Source organism: Aspergillus saccharolyticus (genome assembly GCF_003184585.1).
Source record: "Aspergillus saccharolyticus JOP 1030-1 unplaced genomic scaffold BP01scaffold_1, whole genome shotgun sequence".
In the NCBI taxonomy this organism is placed as follows: Eukaryota; Fungi; Ascomycota; class Eurotiomycetes; order Eurotiales; family Aspergillaceae; genus Aspergillus; species Aspergillus saccharolyticus.
In genome coordinates, this window is record NW_020290611.1 from 988,798 (window position 1) to 1,016,035 (window position 27,238).

Consider the following 27,238-nt stretch of genomic DNA (forward strand, 5'->3'; position numbering starts at 1 on the left):
ATCGTGTATCATGTATCATGTATAAAAACTATCGTACACAAAACCCTCTAGTTGACCTACAACCGCAAAATCCCACTCTCTCGATCCACCCCCCCACGGAAATGGTCAGCAATCACCCTCCCACCCAGCACCGTCTCCTTCACCACCCCCCGCACATGCTTGGGCTCAATGCGCCCATACCAGATCCCCTTCCCTGCCAGCGGATGCGGGATCGAGACTGAATCCTCCCCGACAGCCCGCATCCCCGGCGGGATATAGACGATGACATTCCCCGCATACTTGTGGCCGCCGATATGGCTGATCAGCCCGACATGCGCCCGGTCCGGGCGGTCGATCTGGGGAGCCCCGTTCTCGTCTTCCCGGTCGCCGACCTCGCCGCTACTCGGCACGGCGAACCCGTGCTCGCGCAGGACGGACTGGAACTCAGCCTCCAGGGCGCCCGCCATCACCCCGCAGCGCATGTCGCGCCCGCCATGGCCGCAGATCAGCACCACGGGCGAGTGCACCCAGTCGATGGCGTCGGCAGGCAGGGCGGCCGCCAGCTCGGGGCGGCGGGTAGGGCCGCCGAATCGCGAGGTCTCGGGGAGGAGATGCGCTTGCACGAAGGTGGATAGGTTGGCGTCCTCCGTGGTGGTGGTCGGGGTCGTGGGTGTGGATGGAGGGTGAGTCGGAATGGAGGGGAAGTATTTGAAGCTGGGGAAGAGGAAGGCGGACGCCATAGTTTTCTCCCTCCCCGAGGGATTGGTGGGCGGCGGTGGCGAGGGCGCGAAGGACGAGTTCGTGATGAGGATGTTGTTGTAGGGCTGTTTCCGAATCCCAGAAGCCAGTAAATGTCAGTGCCATAGTTACTGTATAGCTATCCTCGAAGGATGGGGGAGCGCCAGGGGTTTCTTTCTGCTGCCAGAAACACACTTACGTCGGCAAACTGGCCGCCGCGGCCGAGGAGACCCTTCAGGCCCCGGACCAGCGCGCCCCAGCTTTCGCCCTGCCCGTCATCTTCAATCCGGCTCGTCCAGTCCCTTTGCCCGGTGCACACCAGGAGCTGCTGCGCGTAGGCTGCCATGGTGCCATTGAGGGCTTGCTCGTGGTCGATGGGGGCGGGCAGTTCCGGCGTGGGAGGACACGAGCAGCCGGGCTCCGGGCATGACTTGGTCACAGGGAAGGGCGGAGGAATGTCCAGCGGGATTCGCGCGTGTCTGGTGCGTGAGGCAGTCGACGAGAATGAGCGGACACTTGCTGCCACGCTTGCGCTGTTCGTCGGGGCGACGCGGGGGAGTCGGCAGCTCAAGGCCGCGAGCTCGAATATGTGTCGTGACCGCGTCATATCCGCCGAATCCTCGGACAGGGACAGGGACAGGGTCTTCAAGCAAGGCTGAACGAAATATAGCGAGTCGCTGCAGCGTTGAAGGATTGAGAAAAAAGGAATTGGAATGGCATCTTTGGTCGCATGAGGGACAGAAATTCGCTCGGGGAATTCGGAGATAACGATCGATGATGAATAATCCGGTAATGATGGCAGGCGGCCTGCTTTATCTTATCGTATCGTAGTTTGAGCTCAACCATCGAACTGCGATCAGTAAGACAAGCAACTTACTCCCACTCCTACGTCATTACTTACTACAAAGTCAACTACTGAATAGAAATGATTAAAAATGCAAAGTCGATGGTACAAATTCAAAACCAATGCTAATACAGCATAACGCTGCCCGACCAATAATATATACAAGAAACTGCTACAACTCGACGCATCTGACAGTGCCAATTACCCTGCTGATAATTTCGATGCTGCAGACGCTCGTTATCCTGCGTGCTTGTCAAATGCTACTCATCATAAGACGCATGAACTAGCCCATGATGCTGTCCCACAGTCTTCGACCCCACCCATCCTTGGGGTCCGAGGTCTCCCAGTGGGTGAACTGCGGTCTACCCGTGTCCAGGTCCGCCTCGAGAGGGCGGACAAACGAGGTGCGATACCAGGCCTTGTGCGCAAGATACAACACAATGAAGAGGATCGGGCAGACGTAGGCAACCCAGAAGTCGGAGACATTGAAGTGAGGAATCCAGGCGGTGAAGCCCTGAGTGAAGATAATCAGGATGTTGAAGAACAGTCCATACCACGCCAAGTAGGGCTGGCCCCAGGACTTGTAGGGGAGGGTCTGGCGGGAAATATCACGGGCACTCATTGCCTTCATAAAGGCGATGTGGCTGGCGTTAATGGACGTCCAGCAAATGAAACCAGCCACACTGGAAATGTTGACCAGCCAGTTGAACACAGTGGTTCCGGAGCTGGACACGTTCATGAATCCCAGAAGACCAAAGAGGGCGGTGAAAGCCACGCTGACATACGGCACACCACGCTGCGTGACCCAGCCGAAGCATGGCGGCGCAAAGCCTTCTTGAGCCAAGCCCAGCAGGACTCGGCTACCACTGTAGACGTTGGAGTTGGCGGCAGACAAGACGACGGTCAACAGGACGGCATTGATCAGACTGGGAAGGACCTTGACACCGGCCAGGTTGGCGGCGATGACCATAGGAGAGGCGGAAGCGTTGCTGGCGCCGCTAGCCAGGTTGGGGTTGTCATAAGGAACCAACAGGCCAATGAAGAAAATGGTCAAGACGAAGAAAACAAGAATCCGAATGAATGTCTTGCGGATGGCAGACGGGACGGTCTTCTGAGGATTCTCAGTCTCACCAGCAGCGACACCAACAAGCTCGGTACCCTGGTAAGAGAAACCAGCCTGGATGAGCACCGCCCAGAAACCGACAAACTTGCCAACGGCCAGATCCGAGGTGATCAGGTAGGGTGCGAATGCACCTGGCTCGTGCCAATACTTGAACCCCAGGTAACCCTGTCTTCCGACTCCGGCATCAATGCAGATAGCAAAAATCATGAATCCTAACACCGTCAATACCTTGGTCAAGGAGAACCAGAATTCCAATTCGCCGTAAAATCCAACGGGAAGGAAGTTGACGGCCGAGATCACAACCCAGAAAACTCCAATGAAGATAGCGACGGATAGGTTCTCGTCCCAGTATTTGATGATCATGCCAGAGGCAGTGAGTTCGACGGCGTAGGTTGATGCCCAGTTGAACCAGTAAATCCAGCCCATGGCAAAACCCAAACTCGGATCGACGAGGCGCGCGGCGTAGGATGTAAAGGCACCGGGAACGGGGATATAGGTCGCCATCTCTCCCAAGGAGCACATGACGGAGTACACGATGGAACCGACGAAGGCGTATGCGATCAGTGAGCCCGCTGGACCCGCCTCTGCCAGTGCTGTTCCACTACCGATGAACAAACCAGTTCCGATAGTTCCTCCTACTCAATGGTCAGTTTCGCAACAGGCCCTAGCAGCGAACGGATAAACCCACCGATGGCAATCATCTGCAGATGGCGGTTCTTCAAGTTGCGCTTCAATTTTCCCTCGTCCTCATGATCACTCTCAATATCCTTTCCATTTTCCTGGGCCGATCCAAAAGGACGCCGCGACCGCAGCCCGCTGTTGCTGTCGGAGGAGTTGGGGTCATCGACAATGCTCTCGACGCCCAGCTTCGCGGGCGCGATGTTGTCCTGTTCGCCCATGTTGGCGGAGCGAGGAAATCGACGAACAGAGCCCGAGAGCAGGAGTGCTACCGTCGTGGGGAAGGTCGCGTGGCAGCGAGTTCAGTCGGGAAGCTTGGTTATAGGGAAGCGTGCGGTGTCACGCTGACAGTCAGAGGTAAACGTCAGAATGTCGGGGGAGAAGGTTGAGTTAAGGGACAAATTTGGCTCTAGGCAGAGTTTTCTCCATTTTTTTTTCATTATCAAACGAAATCTGGGATGGGGTGCTGCTGCCACCCGGAACGAGGGCGCATCTTGCGGCCATTGGATCGGCTTTTCGTCATGTTCCATCGGTGGGAAGAGCGGGAAAGGGAAAAATCCAGAGACTTTGCCCCACTCGCGCGGCGGACTGGCGGTGACTATTATGTAAAGCTCTGGGCGAGGGGCAAATGCTAGTTAGTGTCACCGATGGATTGTGGTTGTCGTCGGGATTGAAGGAGCACGCTGGAGAACACTGATCATTTCATTCATTCTTTGGAAAAGGAAGACACCAGAAGGGGTGGTTGAAAAGAAAAAAGCTCAAGTCAAGCATGGAGTTCGTGTTGAGTTCGTCCACCACATCTGGCCTGAATGCTTAGCGATTTGGAAGGTCACGTGTGCCAAGTTTTCGAACGCCCGTCACGTGTTTGACACTCGTCCCGGCGGAGCTCCGTGGATTTTCGGGCTGTCCGGCCGACGCTAGAACTATGGATGGAATCAGCAGAACCTTCCAACGTAGAATGTCAGTCACTGTAACAGCCCAGCTGCGGGTCCATCAGCTACCAGAAAAACTGGTACATTAAGGCCAGTTCCTCGCCCTGCATCCCGTAGGCTATGGCGTGGTATGCGTGCTTTCTCCATTCATAAGAACGGCAAATCTCCCACACCAGTAGCTGGCAACATGACCATTCTATAAGCCATTCGACGACACAGGCAATGCCTGGCTTTCACGGTACGGGCTTGAGGTTCCCACCTCCGCCAGCGTCAAGTGGGTGAAAAGTTCGGACGCAAATCCCCAGAGAGATCCTGTTAACCGAATGGTAACTATCACCAATCGATATGAGTCAAAGGGGGGCTTGTTATCGGTTTCCCTCCCCGGACTGCAAACCATGCAAACCAGACCAGTCATTTACCTCACGTGACTATGTACATCACTTGAGTCATACGGAGTACACCGCCATCGACGGTCGATTTATAGCCAGTCAGGTTACCAAGGGGAATCGTATCCCAGCTCAATTCCACCAACAAGAAACCCACACCCATCATGCCGGGCGCCTTCCGAATGACCGCTGCGCGGTGCAGCTCGGCGACCCGCCAGCTCCTGACGCAACAAGCCAGCCAGACGATTCCGCCGACCTCGCCCTTCGCCCCACGGCACCTCCTCTCGATCGCCGACCTGACGCCGACCGAGTTCGCGACGCTCGTGCGCAATGCCTCCTCCCACAAGCGCGCCATCAAGTCCGGGGCGATCCCGCAGAATCTCCTGGGCGCACTGACGGGCCAGACGGTGGCGATGATGTTCAGCAAGCGCAGCACACGGACACGCATCTCGACGGAGGGGGCGGTGGTGCAGATGGGCGGCCACCCGATGTTCCTGGGCAAGGACGACATCCAGCTGGGGGTGAACGAGTCGCTGTACGACACGGCGGTGGTGGTGTCGTCGATGGTGTCGGCGATTGTGGCGCGCGTGGGCCCGCACGCGGACGTCGCCAACCTGGCCAAGCACTCCTCGGTGCCCGTCATCAACGCGCTGTGCGACTCCTTCCACCCGCTGCAGGCGATCGCCGACTTCCAGACCCTGCACGAGACCTTCACGCCCAAGGCGCACCACCTCTCCAGCCTGGGGCTCGAGGGCCTCAAGATCGCCTGGGTTGGCGACGCCAACAACGTCCTCTTCGATATGGCCATCAGCGCCGCCAAGATGGGCATCGATCTCGCCGTCGCCACCCCCAAGGGCTATGAGATCCCCGCCGCCATGCTCGAGCTCATCCAGCAGGCCGGCCAGGGCGTCCAGCGGCCCGGAAAGCTCATCCAGACCAATGTCCCGGAGGAGGCCGTCAAGGATGCCGATGTGCTGGTCACCGATACCTGGGTGTCCATGGGCCAGGAGGCCGAGGCCCGCAAGCGCCTCAAGGACTTTGAGGGCTTCCAGATCACCCCCGAGCTGGCTAAGCGCGGCGGTGCCAATGAGGGCTGGAAGTTCATGCACTGCTTGCCCCGCCACCCGGAGGAGGTAAGCGATGAAGTCTTCTACAGCCACCGCTCCTTGGTCTTCCCCGAAGCGGAGAACCGGCTGTGGGCTGCTATCTCTGCCCTGGAGGGATTCGTTGTGAACAAGGGCAAAATCGAATGAATTTGATAGCGTGGGTGGTGCTTGGGCCTATGTACTCTATAAAAGCTCTCCGTGGTGTTTGTTTGATTTCGAGCGTGTATGAGCACTTATTATGAGGCGATATCAGCTTTGTGCGGGGGATCTCGTACGCAGTATCCCAATATAACGACTGATCCGATCTTGATGATGATCAGGATGGGATCATGAAATCATCTTGGTTCATTGTCAATTCTAGTAGAATTGAGCCTCTACAAGGTAAACAGTTGGCATCTTTGGTGCGTAGATGGATCATAGGAGCCAAGAATTGTTCCTCGAGTGCGGTGCAATGCAGGCTTGGAGCTGCCGCAAGTCTAGCTTCCGCTTACATGTGGCAACATTGTCTGATTATCTGTCCAACCTGGAGTACCTGCTGGCTGTGCAATGACCCAATGCACCTGGACGAGGGTCATTTGTAGATATGTTTGAGATGCATGATATTCCCTATCCCTTAGCAGTACATGACCTTGGCTCACCGACCTTGATTTTCCCTTTGCATCCGCGCCTGCCAACCATCCATATTACTTCGGCGCACCCCTAATGTCCTTCGCATCGTTGTGGGAGCCTGCTTCTGCACCATCGACATCGTGGTCGTATGGAACGTAGTCACTGGCCGAGAGATTCGGTTTGTGTCCGACACACATGGAGCCTTGTTGCTTGTTGGCATAGGCTCAACTGAGCTTCCGTTACCCTTCTGGACGGAGGGCATGGACAAACGTGCTGGGTCTGCATGGTCAGCCATCCATGAATATGCATTCGGCTTAGAAGGCTCGAGAACTGGTCGAGCTGGTTGCAGCTGCTGCACTTGCGGTCGATGCATGGTGAATGGCTTCGGGATTGATCCCTTCGCGGCGGCATTCGTCGGTCTAGCCTGAAATGAGACTGCAGGCACATTCCTTCGCTGGACTGTGGAAGTAACGTTATTGACCTCGATTTCCTTTGTAGTTGGTCTTGACGAAGACAGACCGAAGAAGCCGGAGAGTGTCTTCTGGGAATACGCATCGTTTTTACGAGCCGGGCCACCACTCATGGCCTTCCTCTTAACACCTGATCTTGCGCTCGTTGCGTCCTCTGCCATGCCATTGTTTGTTGTGATATAGTCTCGTGCTGACGAAAACCCTAGAGATGGTGCAGATAGCCATGCCCCATTCTCATCAGTTGGGGGCTTGTCATATCGCGGCCTCTTTACATTGAGCCCCACAACCGTCGATCCTCCGTCACCATACTGAAGTGAGGGGTCAACTTGCTCATAGCCCTCCTTCGTCCATCGGTCATCGAAAAGGGAACAAAGTGTGCTTTGGGCTTCTAGTATAGCTTCCGGATCTGGTTTGGCTCGATGCAGAATGTCGGCAATTCCATGAACGACATCGTCACTGAAGACAGGTCCGAGTAAGCGGAATCTATTCTCGACTACTTCATCCGGAAGGAAATTCGATCGCTTGGTCATCTCGCCTTGAGGAGACTGCTCAAGTGGCTGGCTGAGGTAAAGAAGCGCCTGTGCTCGGGTCATGGCTACGTATAGCAGCCTTCGTTCTTCGTCGGAGTCTTCGGCGCGTGAGTGAGGAATACTGCCATTATACACAGCCGGGACAAAGACAACCGGCCATTCAAGTCCCTTCGCCGCATGAATAGTGGAGATTGTGACTTTTTCGTTCGAGGTATTCTCGTCCAAGCCTTCTTCTTGTTGTGGTGTGACTTCGGAGGACAGTGCCACATTCGCAAGGAAACGAGACAACGCTTCTTCCCCTGGATGGGCCTTCTGCTGTTCCAGCCCCTCGATCTCAGGAAGACTCTCGACCTCGTTGTTCTTGCTGTCCAAGCCAGAGGTATCATCTGCTTGGGTAAGCAACTCCTCCACATTGGCCCAGCGGTTCTCCTCGTTAGACCCGTGCAGGGATTTAAGGTATTCTCGAAGATTGAGCTTTTTTATCACATGGTCAAGAAGAATTCGTGGTGACGAACTATCCGAGGTGTCACTGAGCTTTTTTCGTCCAGACTCGATGATCCCCACAAACGTGCAGAGGCCTTGGTTCGAGAGCTTCGATAGCGTGAAGTCTGCGGAGCGGTTGCCTTGTGCTACAGCCTTAACATAGTCCCAGAGAGGCAACTTCGCTTTCTCAGCCCCGGCGGTCAGTGCCCTGATGGTCTCTTCTCCGATCCTTCTCGAGGGCGTATTGATGACCCGTAGAAGTGCTTCACTATTTTGAGGATGGCTAATAACCCGAAGGTAGTCCAGAAGCAGCTTGATCTCAACTCGGTCGAAAAACCTCGAGCCTCCAACCATCCGGTAGGGAATCCCATTTTTGCCCATTGCCGACTCAATGCGTCGTGAAAGAGCAGCAGATCTGAGCAATATGGCGAAATCAGAGTACTTCAAAAGTTTGCCTGTTGTCCCAATGCACCGCTTGATTTCGAGTACAATCCACTTAGCCTCAGCTTCAGCATCCTGAAGCTTACGAAGCACAGGCATTGTTCCCACGCTGTGCGTCGGTTGCAGCTTCTTCGCCGGCCTGGATGTGTCTTGCTCAATGACATCCTGTGCAGAGTTCAAGATCGACCCGGACGAGCGGTAATTGTTCTCCAGCAAGACAATTGACGTATCTCTATATCGTTGCTGCATGCGTGCCAGGTTCTTGATCTCTGCAGAGCGAAATCCGTAAATACTCTGGTCGGGGTCGCCGACGATGGTGATGCGCTTGTTTTGGGATGCAAAGAGGTTCATGAGCTCATACTGGATGAGATTCGTATCCTGAAATTCGTCTACCAGGACGGCTTGGATATTCGAGACACATTTGGGGTGCTGCCTCAGCAAATCGACGCATCGCACGAGTAAATCATCGTAGTCTAACAGATTAGACTCCGCAAGGTGCCTTTCGTACTCGCGGTAGACCTGAACAAAATCCCATTGCTCCGTATGCTTCGTATTCGTCTTCAACCTGGCTTCTACCTCGTCTGGACCGATGCCTTGGGCTTTTTGGCGAGATATCCGTCCTCTAGCGGACCCCGGCTCGATGCTGACCCGCAGTCGTTTAATGATTTTCTACCATTTGTTTCAAGTCAATACCGCTTCACAATGAAGACCTTCGACCAGACAATCCATGAGGAAGCGGCATGACCCACTTTGATAATGGACGTACTATCACCGGAGTCGGCAATCCCGAAACCTTTCTTTAACCCAATTAGATGGCCATAGATGACGAGATATCGCCGACAGATCGAATGAAAGGTCCCTAGAAGCAGTCTTTTCTGTAAGTCCTCACCGATCAATCTGGCCAACCTCTCTCGCATTTCCCGACTGGCTTTGATGGTGAATGTGCAACAGATGACATCTTGAGGGCGATAGTGATGGTGGGCGAGCAGGTACGCGACGCGTGCTGTTAGGGTCTTTGTCTTGCCGGAACCCGGTGGCGCAAGGACTTGCAAGATGGAGGCCGGAGACGTCACGGCGGTGGACTGGGACGAATTGAGACCATCTAGGATACAGTCCATTGCTGCCGGCCTATGGGGTGCCGAAACATTGGGATTGATTGGGGTCTGATAAGAAGTTGAGAGGTTGTTTTCTGGTGACGCGAAGGTGGCGCGTTGTCATGTGACCTGCAGCCTGCCAATTAGTCATCACGTGAATTGTCTGGTTACTTGTGTCTAGATGTAGCTGCTATGCTGTTATCGTCACAACAAATGCTCTAAGCAGGTCCCATCGTATGTATCATGCTTCACTATTGAGTATCTTAGAGCAGTGTTCAACTACCACTAGGTCACGCTGATTGTTCTTGTCTTTTTGAGTCCCGGACGAACAGCTCAATAAAATGCATATGTATATTCAACAGTTTGCTTCACCATACTATCCATAAAGTGTGTCGAGATTCTGGATCGGCTTCCTGTAGTACTACGGAGTATTGAATAGAGACTCCAACCCTACTGTTGCAAATAGCCAGACAGAGAAGTTATTTCTTGAGAACAGGGAACTCCAATGAATTTCGAACCACTAGTTGCTGTACAGCCGGAATTATCTGATTAGATCATCTGATTAGATCTCGCGCGGAAGATTCAAATGTTTTCGCCAATTTCCGAGCTCCAATCTTTTCGGAAGCTGCGAGTTTGCTTCTCAACTTTGTTTCATTCTTGACTAGTTAAATCCATGCTTTGCCAGGTTCTCCAGCGTATGTGCTGCCGAAAGCCAATGCCTGACTGGTATTGGGCCACGGTGGGCCTTGCGCTATTGACAGGCATGAATCAAGGCAAGCTTGGGATTTCCGCCATTCAGCCTAGTCAGTGGACTTGCAGGCCGCCAGCCAACATCTCACTATATGCTGTTTTGGTCGATGTATTTCAGGCTCAAGATACATTGTGCCAATCTGTGATACTGACTGCCTCTTGTGGCTGTATTCGTATGGCTTTACAATCCTTTCTCTATCACAAGGAAAAGGGCCTCCATCCCTTCAGGGATGTCTTAATCAAATTGAATCAAACCTAACAAGGTGAGAAGACTTCAGAAAAGCCGTTATGACTGGATGATACAATACGAGAGAAGCATTAACTAGGAGCTATACTTATTTATATGACCCAAAGTGACCTGACGAAACAATCGCTTTCAGGCAAATTTACCCACTGCCGAGTGCAGCGCGAACACTTCCGACGGTTCCGACCGCAAGCCTGACTCGGGGGTCTGGGCTGATCTTTCAAGCTCAAACCCGGCGATATTCTTCAATTCCAAGGGTTTTGACTACCAGTCGGCAAGGTAACCAGGATAGGCAAAATCGGATACTGCCGTCAGTAATACTAGTCAGCATCCCTGTCTATGAGGTGGTCTTGCGACTCGGATGAGATGGGTTCCTCCTGGTCTACAATCGCATCTGTTTGCTCCACGTTTCGCCGCGCATACTGGTCTGTGCGGTTGCATTGCGTATACGTCGACTAGCATTACTGAGGGGTATAACTTGCGCTAGGGGGGCAGCGGTCCTGCTGACTCGCGGTGTTCCAGACGCGAAGACTTTTGCCGCAAAACATGAAAAATGCAGAAATGAGACACTCATAGCACTCATGATGTGTGGGTCTACATTAAATGTAGTCAAGAGAAGTAGTGATACTTCCTTACAACAGGACGAGTGCCGTAGATAAAAACCCCGTAAGCATGTACTGTGTAATTTACCGCTATGACGTTACGTTATCTCTGCCGTATCGATCGTTATCTGATCCGGTAAGTAACGTACCAGGAGTTTCCATACGGTCGTGACGAGGAGGGGATAAAATCCTGCTATCTCCGATATCATTCCGATCTTTCTTCTCGACACTTCGGGAGAGAATCTCACAGGTGGAGTCACAGCCTGAACGAAGCCTTGCACCGCTGCCATGTGCAGAATTCTGTTCTCAGACCGATGTGGGTATGCGAACTGGTGTGCAGTTAATATGATTTCGGTCCAAGAGTGGGCTGGCCACTGATTTTTGTGGCCAAGAATCCGTTCAGACCAGGTCTCCATCCCGACGACGCCATTCAGGGCACCCCATTGGAGTGATAATCCAGAGTGGATTCTGCGACCAACTTGAGACAGGATGATGAAATTGGCGCCCCTCCCACCCCCGGGCTTGACCGGGTAGGGTTTTTCTAATCTGATAAGATCCCAGAAACCCCCGGTGGCTCCCTCATGCTGCTCTGTCTGTCTGTCATCTGTCAGTTCTTCTCATCATCAAAACACCTCCCCTGTCAAGATGGCTACTGTACGGCGTCTTCAGCAGACTTTGTCTCACTTCCAGTCCCCGCGGACGACCCCACAGCTCTCAATTGTGCAGGGCCCGACTGAGCCGGCGTTGCTCGACATCACATTGGGCGAGCTGCTGACGCTACAGAGCCTTCACTATGGCGACTACGAATGCTTGGTCTTCCCCTGGACGGGAGCTCGCTGGACGTATACGAACTTGAATGATGAGGCTGACCGACTGGCTCGGGGCCTGTTAGCGATGGGGGTTCAGAAGGGCGACCGCATTGGCATCATGGCTGGTAATTGCGAGCAGTACGTTGCGGTCTTCTTTGCCGCGGCGCGCGTGGGTGCCATCCTAGTCGTCTTGAACAATACCTACACTCCTTCCGAGCTGTACTATGCTCTAGATCATACCGGTTTGTGATCCTCAATCTCTGTCTAGCGTAGCGGCAATGACTGATTGAAAATACTGTCCTCGCTCAGACGTCCGCGTGTTGTTCTTGACCCCTCGGATTGGGAAGCACTCTCTAGAAGAAGTGCTGGAGACGATGGGTCCCAAGCCCAAAAAGGCCGGCAACTCGGCCGCACTGGAGGAGATTGTCATTCTACGAGGCGAGTATCAAGGGTTCAGCACTTACAACGACGTGATTCACCGTGGGTCATCGCTACCCAGCTCTGCCTTGCCCAACCGGGAGATGGAGCTCAGCCCGGCGGACGTGTGCAACCTCCAATTCACCAGTGGCTCGACTGGAAACCCCAAGGCGGCCATGTTGACGCATCAGTAAGTACCCATTCTTCACTGGGATGATAGAAGACAAGCGCAAGTACCCTCTGATCCTTAGTGCCTTTAATAACCGGGTCTCGCATCTTATAGTAACCTGGTCAACAACTCGCGCTTCATTGGCGACCGCATGGACCTGACCTCCTTCGACATCCTCTGCTGCCCCCCGCCTCTCTTCCACTGCTTCGGTCTGGTGCTGGGCATGTTGGCTGTTGTCACCCATGGGTCCAAGATCGTCTTTCCCAGCGAAACATTCGACCCCAAGGCTGTCCTCCTCGCCATCTCCGACGAGAAGTGCACCGCCCTGCACGGCGTACCGACCATGTTCGAGGCGATCCTGAGCCTCCCCAAGCCCCCCAACTTTGACACTCGCAACCTCCGCACTGGCATTATCGCCGGCGCGCCCGTACCTCGCCCTCTGATGAAGCGACTCTTTGAGGAGCTGAACATGACGCAATACACCAGCAGTTACGGTGAGCAAGCATGCATTGGAGCACAGCCCCATTGAACAGACGTCTAATGCTCCCGTCTACTGGGCACAGGTCTCACCGAAGCATCCCCCACCTGCTTCAACGCGCTCACCACCGATACCATCGAGACCCGATTGAAGACAGTAGGCAAGGTCATGCCCCACGCCCGGGCCAAGATCATCGACGCCGAGGGCAACATCGTTCCCGTCGGGCAGCGCGGCGAACTCTGTATCGCCGGCTACCAACTGACCAAGGGCTACTGGAATAACCCGGAGAAGACGGCGGAGACCCTCACGACGGACGCGGAGGGCACGACCTGGCTGAAGACCGGCGATGAGGCCATCTTTACTCCGGAAGGTTATTGCACCATCACTGGTCGCTTCAAGGACATCATCATTCGTGGTATGTGGCAGGCCCTTCCCATTGCCTACGTGCTTCCCGCCATTCCTTTTAGGGACGCAAGCTTTGCCCATAGCTCGACTTGCTAACACATCTCACCAACCTCTGCAACAGGCGGCGAAAACATCTACCCCCTCGAAATCGAAGAACGCCTAGCTGCACACCCAGCCATCGAGGTTGCCTCTGTCATCGGCATCCCAGACCAGAAATACGGCGAAGTAGTGGGCGCATTCATCGCCCTCGCCGCCGGCCACGAGGACAAGCGCCCCTCGGTCGAGGACCTGCGGAGCTGGACCCGCGAGACGCTAGGCCGGCACAAGGCACCGCAGTACTTGTTCGTGTTCGGAGAGGAGGGCATTGACCGCACCGTCCCTGTAACGGGGAGCGGCAAGGTCCGCAAGGTCGACTTGCGCAAGGTTGCCGCGCAGGTGTTGGAAAAGCGGGGGGAGATGACTGCCTGAGTGGGAGGGGGGGGGGCGGTGGGAGGCGGGGAGAGAAAAGTTTGATGTTCTGTTTTGTTTGATAGATATGATGAGTGCTTGGTTAGTTGTTCTTCGGATCTGAAATACCCATTTTCTCTTTTCTTGTTTAATTACATCACAGTAAAGCCTTCAAGCTTCTTTCCTCTAATCACCTTTCACTGTCTAACTAGTTGTCCTCCTTTGAGAGAATTGGGATCATACACAGTCATACGAGACCCCAGACAGAACTCCCTATTTGAGCACTAGCACTCACTTCGTTCTCGAACACACTTATCCACCTCTGGTATAAATCCCTCGGAACCCAACCGGATAAACCGTGGTGTCACACACTCCATCAATCCTCACTGGTTTTCAAAACTTGAACCCAATTGATCTGATTAGATGATATGATCATCTAATCTGATTGGCCACTCCCGCCCCGTGGTCACAGCCCGGCTGTGGCTCCCCTCTCCCAGAAACCCGAAGAGAAAAGAAGGGAAAAAAACAACAAGTGGGGATCGATCCACTTATCGACAGCCTCACACGGCAAGATGTCAATTTCCTGGACTCCCAAGATTAAGATTCAAGAAATTGTTCACACCCGTAGACACTAGACAATACTGTATGTGTAGCCAGCCCGTTTGGTTTCTCACAATCAATGATCGTCACTGTCCAATTCCTCACTTCATGAATTAGATTATGAAGTTAAAAACGGCTGCCGCCGTCGCAGAAACGAGAGACGGCAACGGCGGTAAACGAATACCCCGCCGCGCCCGCGTCCAATTTGGATGAAGTGGGGGGAAGGAAGGGGGAAAGTAGCTGGGTGGCTGGCACACACGGTTTTTGGCTCCTCTTGCGTGGGAATTCACTGTGGGTTGTGTGTCTCATACTACTTGTGGCTTTTTTTTTTGGTTTTGTGCGCAGTTTAGGCGTGTGTGGGTGGGTGGGTGGATATTGTTGTTGGTTTGTTTACGGAGTACTTGGTGGAGAGGGAGCTTGTTCTGTATTACCCGTAATGTACTGTAGTGTTTGGTAAGGAGTGTATGACGGCATCGAGACACTGTATGTACTGTACTGTATTCAGTAGTTTTATACTCGAATAACTTTCATGATGTATTACTTACACACTACATTGAAGCCGCGAAGGCAATGTGCTAGTTATGTCCGTACCTGGAAAATGAATGCAGGATGGACGCATTGGCCTTCACTGAAACTTAGTCGTTGAGACTCATGGTGACTGCAAGTAAATGATCACTCTTGATCATAAGGATTGCTGTTAATAGTACTTTAATACCTACCATGTATATATTCCTGCTAGCTCCTGCATGCTCCTGCAGGCATGAAGAGGACTAACTAAAGCGTTGCTCTATGCAAACCGAGTGGATCTTGTTACTACTATTAGTAGCCAAACTTCTAGCGCAAAAGAAAGCTAATGAGCTCTTGCATGCTCAGTATTTGTATGAAAATTGTCACCAGACAACAGCTCATCAGCGTAGCAGTCGTGCAGGAGAAAACTCCGTCTATCTTAGCCTATTTACATATGTTATTCTCCTCTCTTGTTGCACATGATATGTTTGCTCTTAAATTTCGTCAAGGCGTAATAGCATTCATGCTTCATCACATATAATATCATGAACAATCGTCTCTCATCGAGCTAGGATATCACTTCCCCCGTACTCAACAGGATTCGACCTCTAATCCGACATAAGCCACTCCGGAATCGCGTCTTCATCATCAGGATCCTGTGATAACAACGATGTTACGCTGGCTCTGCGCGACTGAACATCAGAGGATTGCGTGCTGGGGGATCGTGGGGGCTTTTGTACGGATTCTGGGGCTGAGATATTCCCTTCGCCTATTGAGAGCTCGTGGTTGTCCGACGTTCCGGAGGAGACAGGCTCTCGCGAACGAATATAAAGATCAGGTTCCTCGGTTGCAGCAGGTTTGGTTGCTCGGGAGGCTTCATCGATGATGTGATCTTGTGCCGACGGGTCGGTAGGATTTTCCCTGTTCTTTGAAACTACCACAAGAGAGTAGCGTGACGGCTTGGCTGGAATAGGCTGCTTGATTGTGTCTTGAGCTAGAGTTGTGTTGCGTCCAGGAGCTCCTATATGTAACCGAAGCGTTGTATCGGATGGATTGGAAAAACTGACATCAAGGCTCTCAGACGATGTATGATCCACGCCCATGGAATCCTTGATTGGTGATTCAGGCATGAAGCCACCCCCTCCCACATTGTCATCTGGTGTCTCCGTACCTGACTCTGGTAAGAACCCACCGCCTCCCATCGAATCTTCCAATGTTTCCGTGTTCGAGTCCGGAATGAAGCCTCCCCCTCCAACCACAGGGTCTGGTACTGCTGTATCTGACTCAGGCACAAATCCGCCCCCATCATCGTCTACAGCTTCGTCGCCCACCTCACTCGGCTCGATCCCCGTATCCGCATCTTCGTCATCCCCCTCGATAGCGTAGCCTTTGACCCGCTCCGCGATACGAAGCTTCAAAAGTAAATGCTTCCATGCTCTGAGAACTTCCGCGGTTCGTGTTTCTAATGCCTCGTGCAGCCGTTCGCGCTCGAGACCATCGATGACCTCTTGAAGTGCTTCACGATGTTCCTCCGCGACAATCACGCCGGTATACACGGCAGTTCCGTGACGTCCTTGGAAGGTAAAGCCAGTGACAGCCGCTGCAAAGTCAATTCCAAGAAGTTTAGCTGCGTGCGCGGCGTCCGGGTGGCCGATGTGAATACCACCAGCCGGGATCATGCTCGGTACGTAGATGTCCAGGTTGCCGTAGACATTCTTCGGAACCCTCCCATTGACCACTGGTGGCGGAACGTAGACTTGAGTCTGGAAAAGCGCGTATAGAGGGGTCTCCGGGGCTGCTGCATCGCTCCCCTCGTCCTCGGGCAGCAGTCCACTAGACTGGGGTCTTCGGCCCTTGACACGCTTCAACGGCTGCTCGCCCGTCTTGATGTCTCGGCCCAGCCTGTACCACTTGTCGGCGCTGCGCACAACTTGGACATCTGAGCGGCGGTACACTGGCTCTAATATTTGGTTTTTGGAGCCCGACTTACCAAGACTGACCTGTCCGATTACTCGCTTTGGATGAATAACCTCGCTACGACGAAGGTGTCGTTCTAGCGCGTAAACTGGGTGGTCTTTGAAGTCTTGGATATTCCGGGGCATGGGCTCAGCGGCTGTCTTGGCGGTAAGCTCACTGACCTCCAGCTGGTCGCGATCCTCGAGGAACGGTTTCTCGTAGAATCGAAGGACACGGTCCCACCATGTTGTGTTGCGGGTAGTGGACTCGACGCGCAACTTGCGTGTTTTGGCGTTGAAGGCTTTGCTGTAACGACGGGTCACATCTCGCGCAGACGCATCATCCTCGAACGCGACTACGTAGCTCAGAAGATTATTCGGATCTGTGGCAGGTGGCTCAAACTTAGACGGTTTCGCTAGAGATCTGGTGACTAATGGATCGACAGGTATCCATTTATTGAATGCCTCATTGAAAGCTTCTACCCAGAATACCGGGTATGACGACTCTTGATTCCGGTTGTATGGGACTTTCTGTGTGTTAGCATGCTGTTTCTATATGAATTACAGAAGCGGTTTAACCAACTTTCTCTAGGACTAGCCGGCGGACGTGATGGTCTAAATCCAGGCCGGGTGAGTCGCTGCGCTGAGGCTCGTGATTTGGCACGTGTTGACTCGTCCGAAGATGTCTCTGGACTATCTGCCATGATCATTGTCTTTGCCGGAGTCGCCTCCAAAGTAATGTCTTTGGTGACGCCCGAAAATGGCAAAGGCTGCAGGGAGCAGACCAGCCTTGCCTCCACTGCCACAGAGCGTAGTAAAGCACAGAACAGCTGTGCGCCAAAATCTCGGGACCCTTGCATGGTTCGAGCTTGCTGCTTGAAGTCATCTATCGATGTGAAAACTTCGGCATTAGAGATGATAGTTTCCTAGTGTCAAGGTCAACTGCTGTACAGTGGTAGATGGCAATTAATGTCGTTACCACTCTTTTCTTCAGAGCATCTGGACCCTGAGCCCAATTTGCTCGCTTGAGACCCGGTTTTGTTATTTTAAATCGCTTACTGAATGCGTCGCTGACTTGATTCAGGCCATTCATGAATGTCGTGGACCTTTCATGCTCAGGTTTGCTCTCGGGTGGGTTGAGGAGAGATTTCACCTGCTTTGGTATCATTTTCTTGAGAGCGTCCTGGTATCACAGTCAGGTTTGGCTACGTTTGAAGCCGTTGCCGTGCGCTTTGATGGTAGATGCTGTTGATCATAGACCCTGACATACCTGAAGCTCATCATCATTGCACCATCTATTACGGATTTGGACATGGCGTAGAAGGCAAAGGAGATGGGTCTTGTGGACCTCGAGCCTCAACCGCTTCTCTGCGGCCGTTATCGGCTGCCGCTTAGAGATTCTTTTGTGTCTAGAACTTTCTTGCGGTTGATCTAAGGTGATTTGAATAGTAGAATCATCTGACAGCGCTTCCGACACTGCGGGCTGCAAGTCGACGTCCTCCCACTCCATGTCATCATCCTCGGATGATGAGGTGGGAGAATCATATACGGTCTGCACTTGTCGACCAGTAGGTTCATTGTTCTCAATTGGAGCTGAGGTTTTTTGATGATCTATTTGGGTGCTTGATACATGGTTTCGTCCCGCCAACTTGCGTCTCTTTGGTATGCGGTCATTATCGGGGGCCTGAGGATCTCGTGCCTCGGCTTCAGCCAGCATTTCCCGGTAGACCTGGGGGATTTGCTGATCTCCAGTCGGTGCAGTAGGCGGGATTCGACCATTCTGATTGCGCCGCGTTGAGCGACGAGTTGGAGTATTGACTGCCATTCCGGCATAAACCGTATCTATAAAAGAGGTTTTATGTACTCCGACGCGCCGGTTGTCAGGCGGATATAAGCCGTGGAATGGGAAGTAGAAGGGTTCCTATGACGCAGCTTCTCCGAGGGCACGTGATTGACATAAGGTGATGGGTTGCTGCCTTAGGCGATAGGTTTGCCGTGTTTGGAAGATAGCTGTCTCCCCGCCTGAGTGGGGATGCAGGCCCGGTATGCTAGACAGCTAGCTGTTACGCAGCATCGTATCGAGATAATCACTCTCATGCTAAAGCCTTTTTGAATATCATTTACAATCTGGATCACGAGTGAGAATGACAGTCAGCTGCACAAGAGGAATCCACTGAGTAAATAGTAAGACAGACGCGGAGGTGACTATGCCCTGGGTATACAAGTTTATGAAACAAGAAATCACTTCCCGCCAATCAGTCTCAGTCGCAAAACGCAATACCTTTTAGTTGATATCTTGTCATCTAGTCTGCAAGGATCGCTGCCCCTATAGGTAAACTCCTTCCTCTTCCTCCTCTTCTCCACCTTGTGTATCTCCGGAAGCATTTCCCCTCGTCGAGGCTGAATCTGTCTGACCTTGATGAGTGGCAGGTGCTGTGTCTCTGGATGCCTCCGTAGTGTCTCCATTCGTTTCCTTTCTCTCTTGATCTGTCTCGCCCAGCTCGATCCACTGCTGTCCGCGGTTCTCGACCTCCGTCTTCAGTAACTCAACCCTCTCCGTCATAGCTGTAACCACATCTTTGTTTTCCATAATATAACTCTCCAGCTCGCGCTTTTCTGATTCGCTGTCGCACGACTCCTTGATGAAGGTTTCGAGTTCTGCGTTCGAGCGGTGCAGATGAGCGATTGAGTTCCGAATCTCGGAGACTTTGGCGTAGAGGACGGGGAGGGGAAGCTCTTTGATAGCCTCAGCGAAGGCGGAGGGAGAGATCGGGAGAGATTCGTCCGACATGATAGGCGTTGCGATGATGTGATCGCCGTGATAGATGATGATCGTGTGGCAAGCCCTGGGATGATATAGGGATGGATGCCAAAGCACTTCTGTATTGTTTGAGTTGCTGTCAGATGTCTGTTCTTCCTGTGAGTTCTCTTGCGACAGATGATAATGGATGTTATCACCACGTGATGATATTGCGATAGTGAAATAAACTCACTGTATCGCCAGATAGTTGTGTTACTTGGTGCAGACCACGGCTTGTCGAGTCAATAAAATTGAATGAGACTCAAAGTAATGGGCAAGCATTCAGAAGAGAGATTCACCATTTGTCTGTGATATTCTCTGACTGAAGTCTGGGAATCTGCATACTTTCAGCCCCCGTTACCCACGAATCCCCATCGGAACAACTTCCGGCGACCGGAGAAAATCGACCCATCCCACCTCCCTTGGGAATCCCACTTGACGCCTGACAACCCTCATCACTATACTTCTATTGTTATAGCACGGTCTCAAACCCTGTCGCTTGCTATGAGCAATGTCTTGGGCATAGCATGGCGCGCTCCATGCCCGGGGCTCCGGGCCACGAGCCTGTTCCCCCCCGTCAGCTCCAAGGCGCTCCCCGTCTTCAGTCCTCTCCCCGCCTCTCTGCCTCTGATTCCCTGCCGAAGAAGCATCTTCTCGAGACGCGCATTCGGCTCTCTACATAATGCATACGCGCCCCGCGACCGTCTTATCCCTCCAGTCTTCTCACCGGTTTCCACTCGTTCGTTCCAGACCTCCGCATCGCTCCGCGGAGCCAGCAAGCCTCCTCCCGTGGATCATGGCGTGAAGCCCCGGCCGGAGTCCTTCTCGCTCGCCGATGTCAATGCCATCTTCGGTGCCCGCGCAAAGATCTCCCAGTCCATGGGAAACCGTATTCTCGCCGTGCTTCACGGCAGACGACTCAATGGCACTCTGGACCTGGATCTTCCCGACGACATTGCTCGCTCGGTTCGCCCGCAAAATCTCGACGCAGCCCTGAGTTATCTTCGCGAGCACTATCCGATGGATGAGGACGCAGCGATTCTTGCCCGCATCGAACGCGAGGAGCTGGAAGAGGAACAGAAGCTCATCAGCCGGGCCGAGGAGTTGGGTCTCTACAAGCCCCAGAGCGGTCACTACCAGGCTGAGTTAGGCGATAAGAATGATGTCTCCGGCAGGAGTATCCTCCAGGAAATGCGAAAGCACAATGAGGCTAGGATCCTGGCTGAAGAAGAACAGAAGCGCAAGGAATGGTTAGAGGGTGCGGCGGAGGACCAGGAGAAAATCAAGCGTCAGCTGGAACGAAACACTGCTCTGCAAAAGTTCGAGGACACCTCAGCTCTGGAAGGTAAGGTTGCCCATCGATGGACTATGAGGAAGGAATGAATGCTAACCTTCTTGACTGCGATATAGTCCGGGAGCGCGCGGACCCTAGAGAGCGCCCGCTTCTCGCCTGGGTCCAGAAACACCACCTTCGGGCCATGGATACTGACGTTGATGTGAGCAAAATGACAACGGTACGTTGACCCTGCTCATACGGGATTGATGCCCTCTGGCCCCAAAACTTGCAGCTGATCCGGTCTAACGATGTCTGCTTAGAGCGGTCGCATTGTCCCCTCCCTCCTGTTCGGTCTGGTCGCCCTAGGTCTTTGCTATACCTTCGCTCTGCTCTACGAACCCCCTGCAAGAAAGGATCGGCTATGGCCTGACACCCCTCGTGCTGCTGCAACAATAATCGGCATTGTCGGTATAAATGTCGGAATCTTTGCTCTATGGAGATTCCCGCCAGCCTGGAGAATGCTCAACCGCTATTTCATCAGCGTTGCCGCCTACCCGCGTCCCCTGAGCCTTGTGGGCAATGTCTTCAGCCATCAGAAGCCTTTGCACTTGGGTCTCAACATGACAATGCTTTGGTTTATTGGAACACGACGTGAGTATCTAGGTTTGATTTAATACCTTCTTCGTTGTACTGATGTTCGATGCCTTCTTAGTGCACGATGAAGTCGGTCGCGGCGAATTCCTGAGCTTGTACATGGCATCTGGTATCATTGGATCTCTTCTCTCTCTGTCTGCACATGTTCTTCTGGGCCAGTGGACTGTGACTGCGCTTGGAGCCAGCGGTGCGATCTCTGGTATTGTTGCAGGCTGGTGTATACTCCACGCCAAGTATGTTTTCATTTTTCGCCTGTGTGATGCGTCTCCATTCTAACCATGTCTCGTGCGAACAGCGATAATCTCACCTTCTACCTGATTCCCAAAGACTGGCAGGCGGTGGCATCTGCTCAGGGATGGGTTATACTATCAGCCATTGTCGGTTTTGAAGCTATTCGTCTAGCGATGACCTTCCGCGCTCCGACCCTCGACCACTGGGCCCATATCGGTGGCTATCTCACGGGAATCGTCTGGGCGGTTGTTCGAAATGCAAAGGAGAAGAAGCGGCGGGAAGAAATGAGCTGGTTTCAACGGTTGTTCTCCCAGTAGTCGAGTCGACCCGGGGCCTTGTAAATAACATTGGCTATCTTAGGCACTTGTAAAATATATAAGTTAGAATTCTTTTTGTGGGGTTATCTCTTCAAGACTTCGGATTGTCACTGGCGCCGACAGTTCACTCACAGTCAGACCTTACCTTTCCCGCCTTTTGGTCAGATCATGGACAGATCATGGATCACTAACTGTGATTACGAGTGTTATTCTCAAATGGCAAGATACTGAGCCAGGAGTCACTCAATTGAGGTGCAGACCAGCGTCTACTTTGGGGCGGGGCTGGACAAGCCTGCAGCCACGATCTGCAGTCTACGTCCATGAGGCCGCCCCGGTTTGTCTTTTCTTGCCGGAACGCTCGGCAAGCCAGGGTAACTACATTTGAACCGGCTTAAATCCAGCAAGTCAAGCTGGAGTTGGATCTGTTGGAGGCATATCTAGTCCAGCCCTAAGGGTGGAGCACCACGTCATTGGGATTACCGTGACCCAGTACTTCGTACCTCCAGCAACTCGGCACGAACAAGTCCAGGCATGTTCAAAAAGCCACCAGGGCCTGCCTCACCCCTGAATCCGACCCTACTGTCTATCTCTTAAGAGGGTATTGCATACATCCCAACCTGGTGAAACTAAGTACCTGCTGCCTGAGGAACACTGACCAACTTCAGGCCTCGGCTCCGCTCCCCGTGGTCCGTTACAAGTTACAGCACATCTATACCACCACCACTCACCACTACCACAACGACCACCATTAACTTGAAATGCCCGAAGCAAACATGCCATACCACCAATTCCCCTCCCACGAACGAGACCCTCTCCTCGGCGTCCGCAATGGCCACAACCCCAACAATCCCACCCCAACTCCAAGAACCCACCTCGCGAACCTTCACAATTACTTCACCCAACCCCTCGCGCGACGCTGGACCGACCTCCTCCTCCTCACCTGCTACATCATCACCGGACTCCTCGACTCCTCCGCGGTGTTTATCTGGGGCTCCTTCGTCTCCATGCAAACCGGCAACACAGTGTACGCGGGACTCGGACTAACCGGGCTGGACACCACCACACGCTGGCAGAAATCCCTCATCTCCATCGGCAGTTTCTGCACCGGCAGCTTTCTTTTTGCCCTGCTTCACCGCCGACTGTTTGCCGCGCCGCGGTGTCGCGGCGCGCTGGCGCTGTCGTTCGCCCTCCAGACGGGGTGTATTGCCGTTGCGGCGGTGATTACGAGTGTATATCACCCACACAAGGATGATGATAACGGGAGGTTGAGGTGGACGACGGTGGTGCCGTTGGCGTTGGTTGCGCTGCAGAGTAGCGGGCAGGCGGTCGCGAGTCGCGTGCTGCAGTTTAGTGCGTTGACGTCGGTCGTGTTGACGAGTGTCTACTGTGATTTATTTTCGGGGCCGCTGTTGAGTACTAGTTCTTCGGAGCAGCCTGCGGCGGCGGTGAGGAATCCGGATGAGTGGCGGAGGGTGGGCGCGGTGGTGGGCTTGTTGATTGGGGTCGCGGTTGGAGGGGGTTGGGCGAGGAGTGAGGTTGGGTTGGAGGGAGCGCTGTGGACGGCGGTGGTGTTGAAGGCGGGGATTACGGGGGCTTGGTTGTGCTGGAGGGAGGAGGAGAAGGCTGGTGCTGGGGAGGAGTAGATACTATCATAGTGTGTACGGTTGGGGGGGGGGGTGCATGTGTTGATGAAGAGAAAATTTTGCAGGTTGTGGATGAAGGTGGGAGTAGACAATTCAAATGGACTGACAGGGTCAATATGACCCTGACAAACGGTTGCAACTCTATTGACCTATAGTCTTCATGATGCATGCTTGGAATGGATTCATTCCAAAGGCATATAAGCAATCTATCGGTTCCCTAGCGTGAACCACACGCTACTGCACCCGTTGCGCTTGACTTAGCCTTATACAAGTACAGCCACTGCCGCGTAATGTGGCTTGGTGGTAAGTATTACCTAAAAACTAAAGATCTAGTTAAGTTAGGATCAGAAGGCGGATCGAAGCATCTGTCGAATACATTGCTGGACATTTGCATGCCGAGGATACTCACTTTGATAACAATTGATTTGTCGAGTGGAGAGATTTTAGCGCGTAGTCTAGTTAGCTGAGTCCACTGCTGAATGTGGAAGACCTTGCGATGGATTTCAGGTCAGTAACAGACGATGAACTAACTAACCCTAAGAGGTTAGCTGTATAAGCTACTAACTCATTCGTGAATAAGCGGAGATAGAGCACTTTTGGGTTGTGGCGTTCTGGAAAAGAATCATCCGAGCTACAGAACTTGGCATTATAATCCGACTAATTTTATAATATTTGTGCATTCGTTGTGGAATGCTTCGGCGTGCATAAAAAGTACACACATCTTCCGTTGGCCGTGGTGAGCCGACTACAGTCATGTCGAGGAATGAGATACGTCTATACTGTATCTAGCAAAGCAGCCTCTGAACCCGGGCAGTTTCGCCTCCACAGGGATAACCGAGCCCATGGAATAAGGTGCCTGTACTCTCAACGGCCGTGGGGAGAGCATACTGTCAGTCAAGCCGATGTTCTCAGGCCAGGATTTTCACAGTGGCTCAACCGGGCTGTTCGAGACAAAGTTCCAGTGACCAGAGTTGAGCAGCATGTCTACCATGATCGAGTTCTGCTCACTCCACTGTCCCAGACTACTCAACTTTTGCCTCAGTCGCATTCTCCACGATCCCCTGCCAAAGGACAATCGGTGCTGCAACGGTTGTTCCGTCCGAGACCAGGCTGCACGACTAGACGGGCACGCGACCAAGAGTCCGAGCCACTCGTATGTTGTCCAGCTGCCAGGACGAGATGCGTGCCTATCACGAATTCGAGTGAGCTTAGTTCTCGTTACCATGTAGGAATCCAGAGAGCAAGAGACCCTACGTATACGTATTCGTATTTAAAGTAGAATGAAGGGCTGTGTCGCTGGGAAAAGAGGCTGGAACTACTGGAACAAGTGGGAACTACTGGAACAGCCCAGGGGTTCCGTCTCCCAGACTCGCATCCTTGCAGGATCCCACTTGGCACACCCGCTAGTCCCAAGTAGTGCCACGCCTGCGTTTCCCTCTTGAATCTTGAATCGCAGCCAAATTCAGCCTTCTCTTTCTCTTTGGCACTTTGCTGCTGACGACGAACTAGTCAACCCCACCCTTTCCTCCCTCTCTCCCCCTTATTCCTTTTCTCTTCCTCCTTCGATCTTCCTGGAAGTCTTCGCTGTCTTCTCCTTCTTTTTGTCGTGTGTATCGATTGCTTACTGCTTCCGAGATTTCTGCGTCCGTGAACTCGAATCGTTTTGTACATACCGGTTCCTTCACAGCATTTGTCGGTCGGCATCGGCGTTTTGCACCTGCATCGAATTCCGACATCTGTATATACTTCTCTTTCGTTCCGATAGAACAACGGCGACTAGCCGCAACAAGGGTCATTTTTTGCGAATAGGGACCGGACCACGCGACACCTTTTTTGGTCCGACCACCTTACACCTTCTCGGGAAGAAACATCGCACAGGATCGGCACCACGCAGCTGGACGCCGATGCTAGGCGCTTGAGCCCGGTCCTCAAGAACGGTTTTTTCGTCCTTCGCACATTGTTCGTATCACACAGTCGTTGGAAGTCACCATGGTGTCGAACAACGACTCGACCTCGGTCGATCTAGGGAAGCCCCAGTTCGCTTCGCACTCATGGGTTGAGCCGATTGTAAGTGCTCTACAGTTTATTCTCCTACCTTCAGCATCTAATCCGATTCTCTTTCAGATCGTCCTCAGCATCATGTTTAGCTCCTTATACTTTAATCGTCGCAGGGGCTTCAACATCTTTGGGAAGAACAACAATCGGGATCTAGGGTCGTCACATCCCTTGTACGTGAAGGATGAAGAGGCGAACGATTCGACCGACTCTTTGTCGGATGGAGAAGCCAATGGACAATTGCTGAACCCTGGGGTGGACAATACCTACCCTCCCAAACGCCGCAACTGCTTGTGGTTCACGGTCAAGACGCCCAACTCGTCTCGTTTCGCTCGTCACTTCCACAGTCGAATCCTTCAGAAGTTTCCGTTCTTGGTGGAGATGTTCTACTGGGTCATGAACTATCTCTTCTACTCGTGCACCAAGGCAGTATCCCAGTCCTTGTCTCCCGCCGGTCGCGACGTCGTACAACTTGCCCAAGATCATGCTATTGGGGTGCTCAACCTGGAGCACAAATCATTTTTCAGCATTTTCTTTCCCATCGAGGAGGCCGACTTCCAGGCCTTCTTCATCAACGGCCACCCAGGTTGGATGACTTTCTTCAACCGCATCTATTCGTTGGTTCACATTCCCGGAACCGTCGCGTAGGTGTTCGCAATCCACGATTTACATCAGACTTGGCAGGCTAATGTGTGCTTCTAGTTATCTTTCGTGGTGGTACTACGCTGCCCCCGACTTCGAGCGCTACGCTATCGCTCGCCGCACGATGACCCTCGGCAACTTCATGGCCTTCATCATCTTCTGCTTCTGGCCCCTCATGCCGCCGCGCCTGCTGCCCGAGTCGTTCGGGTTCCACGACACTGTCCGCCAGGAGCACGCGGAGAGCGTCTGGGTCGGCGGTAAGATGGTCAACCAGCTGGCGGCCATGCCCAGCCTGCACTTCACCTACGCCTTCTGCATCGGCAATACCTTCTTCTACCACTCCGGCGTCTTCCACCGCCTGCTGGGCAAGCGATCCTCCCGCATCACTCTCCGCGACATTTTCCTCGTCATCCTGGGCTTCGTCTACCCCATGCTCGTCCTGTCGGTCATCGTCGCCACCGCCAACCACTACTGGCTGGACGCAGTGGTGGCCACCTTCTCCGTCGTCTTTTCCTTCTGCTGCAACCGCATCTGGCTCATCCTCCTCCCGCTGGAGGACATGCTGCTGTGGGTGCTGCGGCTGGAGAAGCCGGTGCCCACGACGGGCAGCCGCCGGCGAGGCGTGTCGACGGACGATGAGAATGACCGGGACGGTATCGAGTACCGTCCTTTATAAAGAAGGATTCACGACCCCTACTACAGTGGTCCGGTTTATTACGGCAGATTACTAGCCGAGCCGACATTTATAGTATCTGATGCTTTTTGAGAATAGAATTTTGACTGTTGATGATTTCATCGTCTTCTTCTTTCAGTGTATGAACTGT

The 27,238-nt window shown here is 53.1% G+C and overlaps 10 protein-coding genes across 10 annotated transcripts; 5 read left to right on the forward strand and 5 right to left on the reverse strand.

Annotated features, from left to right (window-relative positions):
* Positions 1–56: 56 nt before the first annotated feature.
* Positions 57–1,063, reverse strand: BP01DRAFT_286866 (sucrase/ferredoxin-like domain-containing protein; the record flags this gene model as incomplete). The annotated part of the gene is made up of 2 exons (XM_025571480.1): positions 57–803; positions 917–1,063. 2 exons carry the CDS (start codon positions 1,061–1,063, stop codon positions 57–59), a joined length of 894 nt encoding a protein of 297 aa, XP_025435863.1.
* A 591-nt stretch (positions 1,064–1,654) lies between these two features.
* BP01DRAFT_8655 (amino acid permease) lies at positions 1,655–3,701 on the reverse strand. Its single transcript, XM_025580181.1, has 2 exons — positions 3,373–3,701; positions 1,655–3,319 (listed from the first exon to the last, which is right to left on the reverse strand). The coding sequence occupies exons 1-2, from the start codon at positions 3,581–3,583 to the stop codon at positions 1,845–1,847; spliced, it is 1,686 nt and encodes a 561-aa protein (XP_025435864.1). The 5' UTR covers positions 3,584–3,701; the 3' UTR covers positions 1,655–1,844.
* Positions 3,702–4,414: 713 nt separating this feature from the next.
* On the forward strand, positions 4,415–6,204 carry argB (ornithine carbamoyltransferase). The gene has a single exon (XM_025573936.1). It carries the CDS (start codon positions 4,845–4,847, stop codon positions 5,931–5,933), a length of 1,089 nt encoding a protein of 362 aa, XP_025435865.1. The 5' UTR covers positions 4,415–4,844; the 3' UTR covers positions 5,934–6,204.
* A 2,633-nt stretch (positions 6,205–8,837) lies between these two features.
* On the reverse strand, positions 8,838–9,489 carry BP01DRAFT_8663 (UvrD/REP type DNA helicase). Its single transcript, XM_025580182.1, has one exon. It carries the CDS (start codon positions 9,435–9,437, stop codon positions 9,006–9,008), a length of 432 nt encoding a protein of 143 aa, XP_025435866.1. The 5' UTR covers positions 9,438–9,489; the 3' UTR covers positions 8,838–9,005.
* Positions 9,490–11,654: 2,165 nt separating this feature from the next.
* On the forward strand, positions 11,655–13,755 carry sidI (putative long-chain-fatty-acid-CoA ligase; the record flags this gene model as incomplete). Its single annotated transcript, XM_025578479.1, has 5 exons — positions 11,655–12,060; positions 12,128–12,425; positions 12,519–12,898; positions 12,968–13,297; positions 13,409–13,755. 5 exons carry the CDS (start codon positions 11,655–11,657, stop codon positions 13,753–13,755), a joined length of 1,761 nt encoding a protein of 586 aa, XP_025435867.1.
* A 1,694-nt stretch (positions 13,756–15,449) lies between these two features.
* BP01DRAFT_286465 (putative DNA repair protein Rad4) lies at positions 15,450–18,621 on the reverse strand (the record flags this gene model as incomplete). Its single annotated transcript, XM_025571465.1, has 5 exons — positions 15,450–15,815; positions 15,909–17,323; positions 17,380–17,722; positions 17,776–17,979; positions 18,067–18,621. The coding sequence occupies 5 exons, from the start codon at positions 18,619–18,621 to the stop codon at positions 15,450–15,452; spliced, it is 2,883 nt and encodes a 960-aa protein (XP_025435868.1).
* A 278-nt stretch (positions 18,622–18,899) lies between these two features.
* BP01DRAFT_8709 (uncharacterized protein) lies at positions 18,900–19,884 on the reverse strand. The gene is made up of 2 exons (XM_025580186.1): positions 19,758–19,884; positions 18,900–19,676 (listed from the first exon to the last, which is right to left on the reverse strand). Exon 2 carries the CDS (start codon positions 19,585–19,587, stop codon positions 19,123–19,125), a length of 465 nt encoding a protein of 154 aa, XP_025435869.1. The 5' UTR covers positions 19,588–19,676; positions 19,758–19,884; the 3' UTR covers positions 18,900–19,122.
* On the forward strand, positions 19,830–22,134 carry BP01DRAFT_310003 (rhomboid protease PCP1). Its single transcript, XM_025572401.1, has 5 exons — positions 19,830–20,941; positions 21,007–21,110; positions 21,193–21,523; positions 21,585–21,759; positions 21,822–22,134. The coding sequence occupies exons 1-5, from the start codon at positions 20,101–20,103 to the stop codon at positions 22,072–22,074; spliced, it is 1,704 nt and encodes a 567-aa protein (XP_025435870.1). The 5' UTR covers positions 19,830–20,100; the 3' UTR covers positions 22,075–22,134.
* A 713-nt stretch (positions 22,135–22,847) lies between these two features.
* Positions 22,848–23,717, forward strand: BP01DRAFT_370515 (YoaK family protein; the record flags this gene model as incomplete). Its single annotated transcript, XM_025576611.1, has 1 exon — positions 22,848–23,717. The coding sequence occupies one exon, from the start codon at positions 22,848–22,850 to the stop codon at positions 23,715–23,717; it is 870 nt and encodes a 289-aa protein (XP_025435871.1).
* Positions 23,718–25,610: 1,893 nt separating this feature from the next.
* On the forward strand, positions 25,611–27,171 carry BP01DRAFT_8732 (phosphatase PAP2 family protein). The gene is made up of 3 exons (XM_025580188.1): positions 25,611–25,784; positions 25,842–26,416; positions 26,475–27,171. The coding sequence occupies exons 1-3, from the start codon at positions 25,707–25,709 to the stop codon at positions 27,088–27,090; spliced, it is 1,269 nt and encodes a 422-aa protein (XP_025435872.1). The 5' UTR covers positions 25,611–25,706; the 3' UTR covers positions 27,091–27,171.
* Positions 27,172–27,238: the final 67 nt, after the last annotated feature.

Coding starts and splice junctions, on each gene's coding strand:
- BP01DRAFT_8655 (XM_025580181.1), bottom strand. CDS start 3,583: ATGGGCGAACAGGACAACATCGCGCCCGCGAAGCTGGGCGTCGAGAGC. Junction 3,320..3,372: donor TCTGCAGATGATTGCCATCG/GTGGGTTTATCC, acceptor ACCATTGAGTAG/GAGGAACTATCGGAACTGGT.
- argB (XM_025573936.1), top strand. CDS start 4,845: ATGCCGGGCGCCTTCCGAATGACCGCTGCGCGGTGCAGCTCGGCGACC.
- BP01DRAFT_8663 (XM_025580182.1), bottom strand. CDS start 9,437: ATGGACTGTATCCTAGATGGTCTCAATTCGTCCCAGTCCACCGCCGTG.
- BP01DRAFT_8709 (XM_025580186.1), bottom strand. CDS start 19,587: ATGTCGGACGAATCTCTCCCGATCTCTCCCTCCGCCTTCGCTGAGGCT.
- BP01DRAFT_310003 (XM_025572401.1), top strand. CDS start 20,101: ATGAGCAATGTCTTGGGCATAGCATGGCGCGCTCCATGCCCGGGGCTC. Junction 21,111..21,192: donor ATGTGAGCAAAATGACAACG/GTACGTTGACCC, acceptor ATGTCTGCTTAG/AGCGGTCGCATTGTCCCCTC. Junction 21,760..21,821: donor TGGTGTATACTCCACGCCAA/GTATGTTTTCAT, acceptor TCGTGCGAACAG/CGATAATCTCACCTTCTACC.
- BP01DRAFT_8732 (XM_025580188.1), top strand. CDS start 25,707: ATGGTGTCGAACAACGACTCGACCTCGGTCGATCTAGGGAAGCCCCAG. Junction 25,785..25,841: donor ACTCATGGGTTGAGCCGATT/GTAAGTGCTCTA, acceptor ATTCTCTTTCAG/ATCGTCCTCAGCATCATGTT. Junction 26,417..26,474: donor CACATTCCCGGAACCGTCGC/GTAGGTGTTCGC, acceptor GTGTGCTTCTAG/TTATCTTTCGTGGTGGTACT.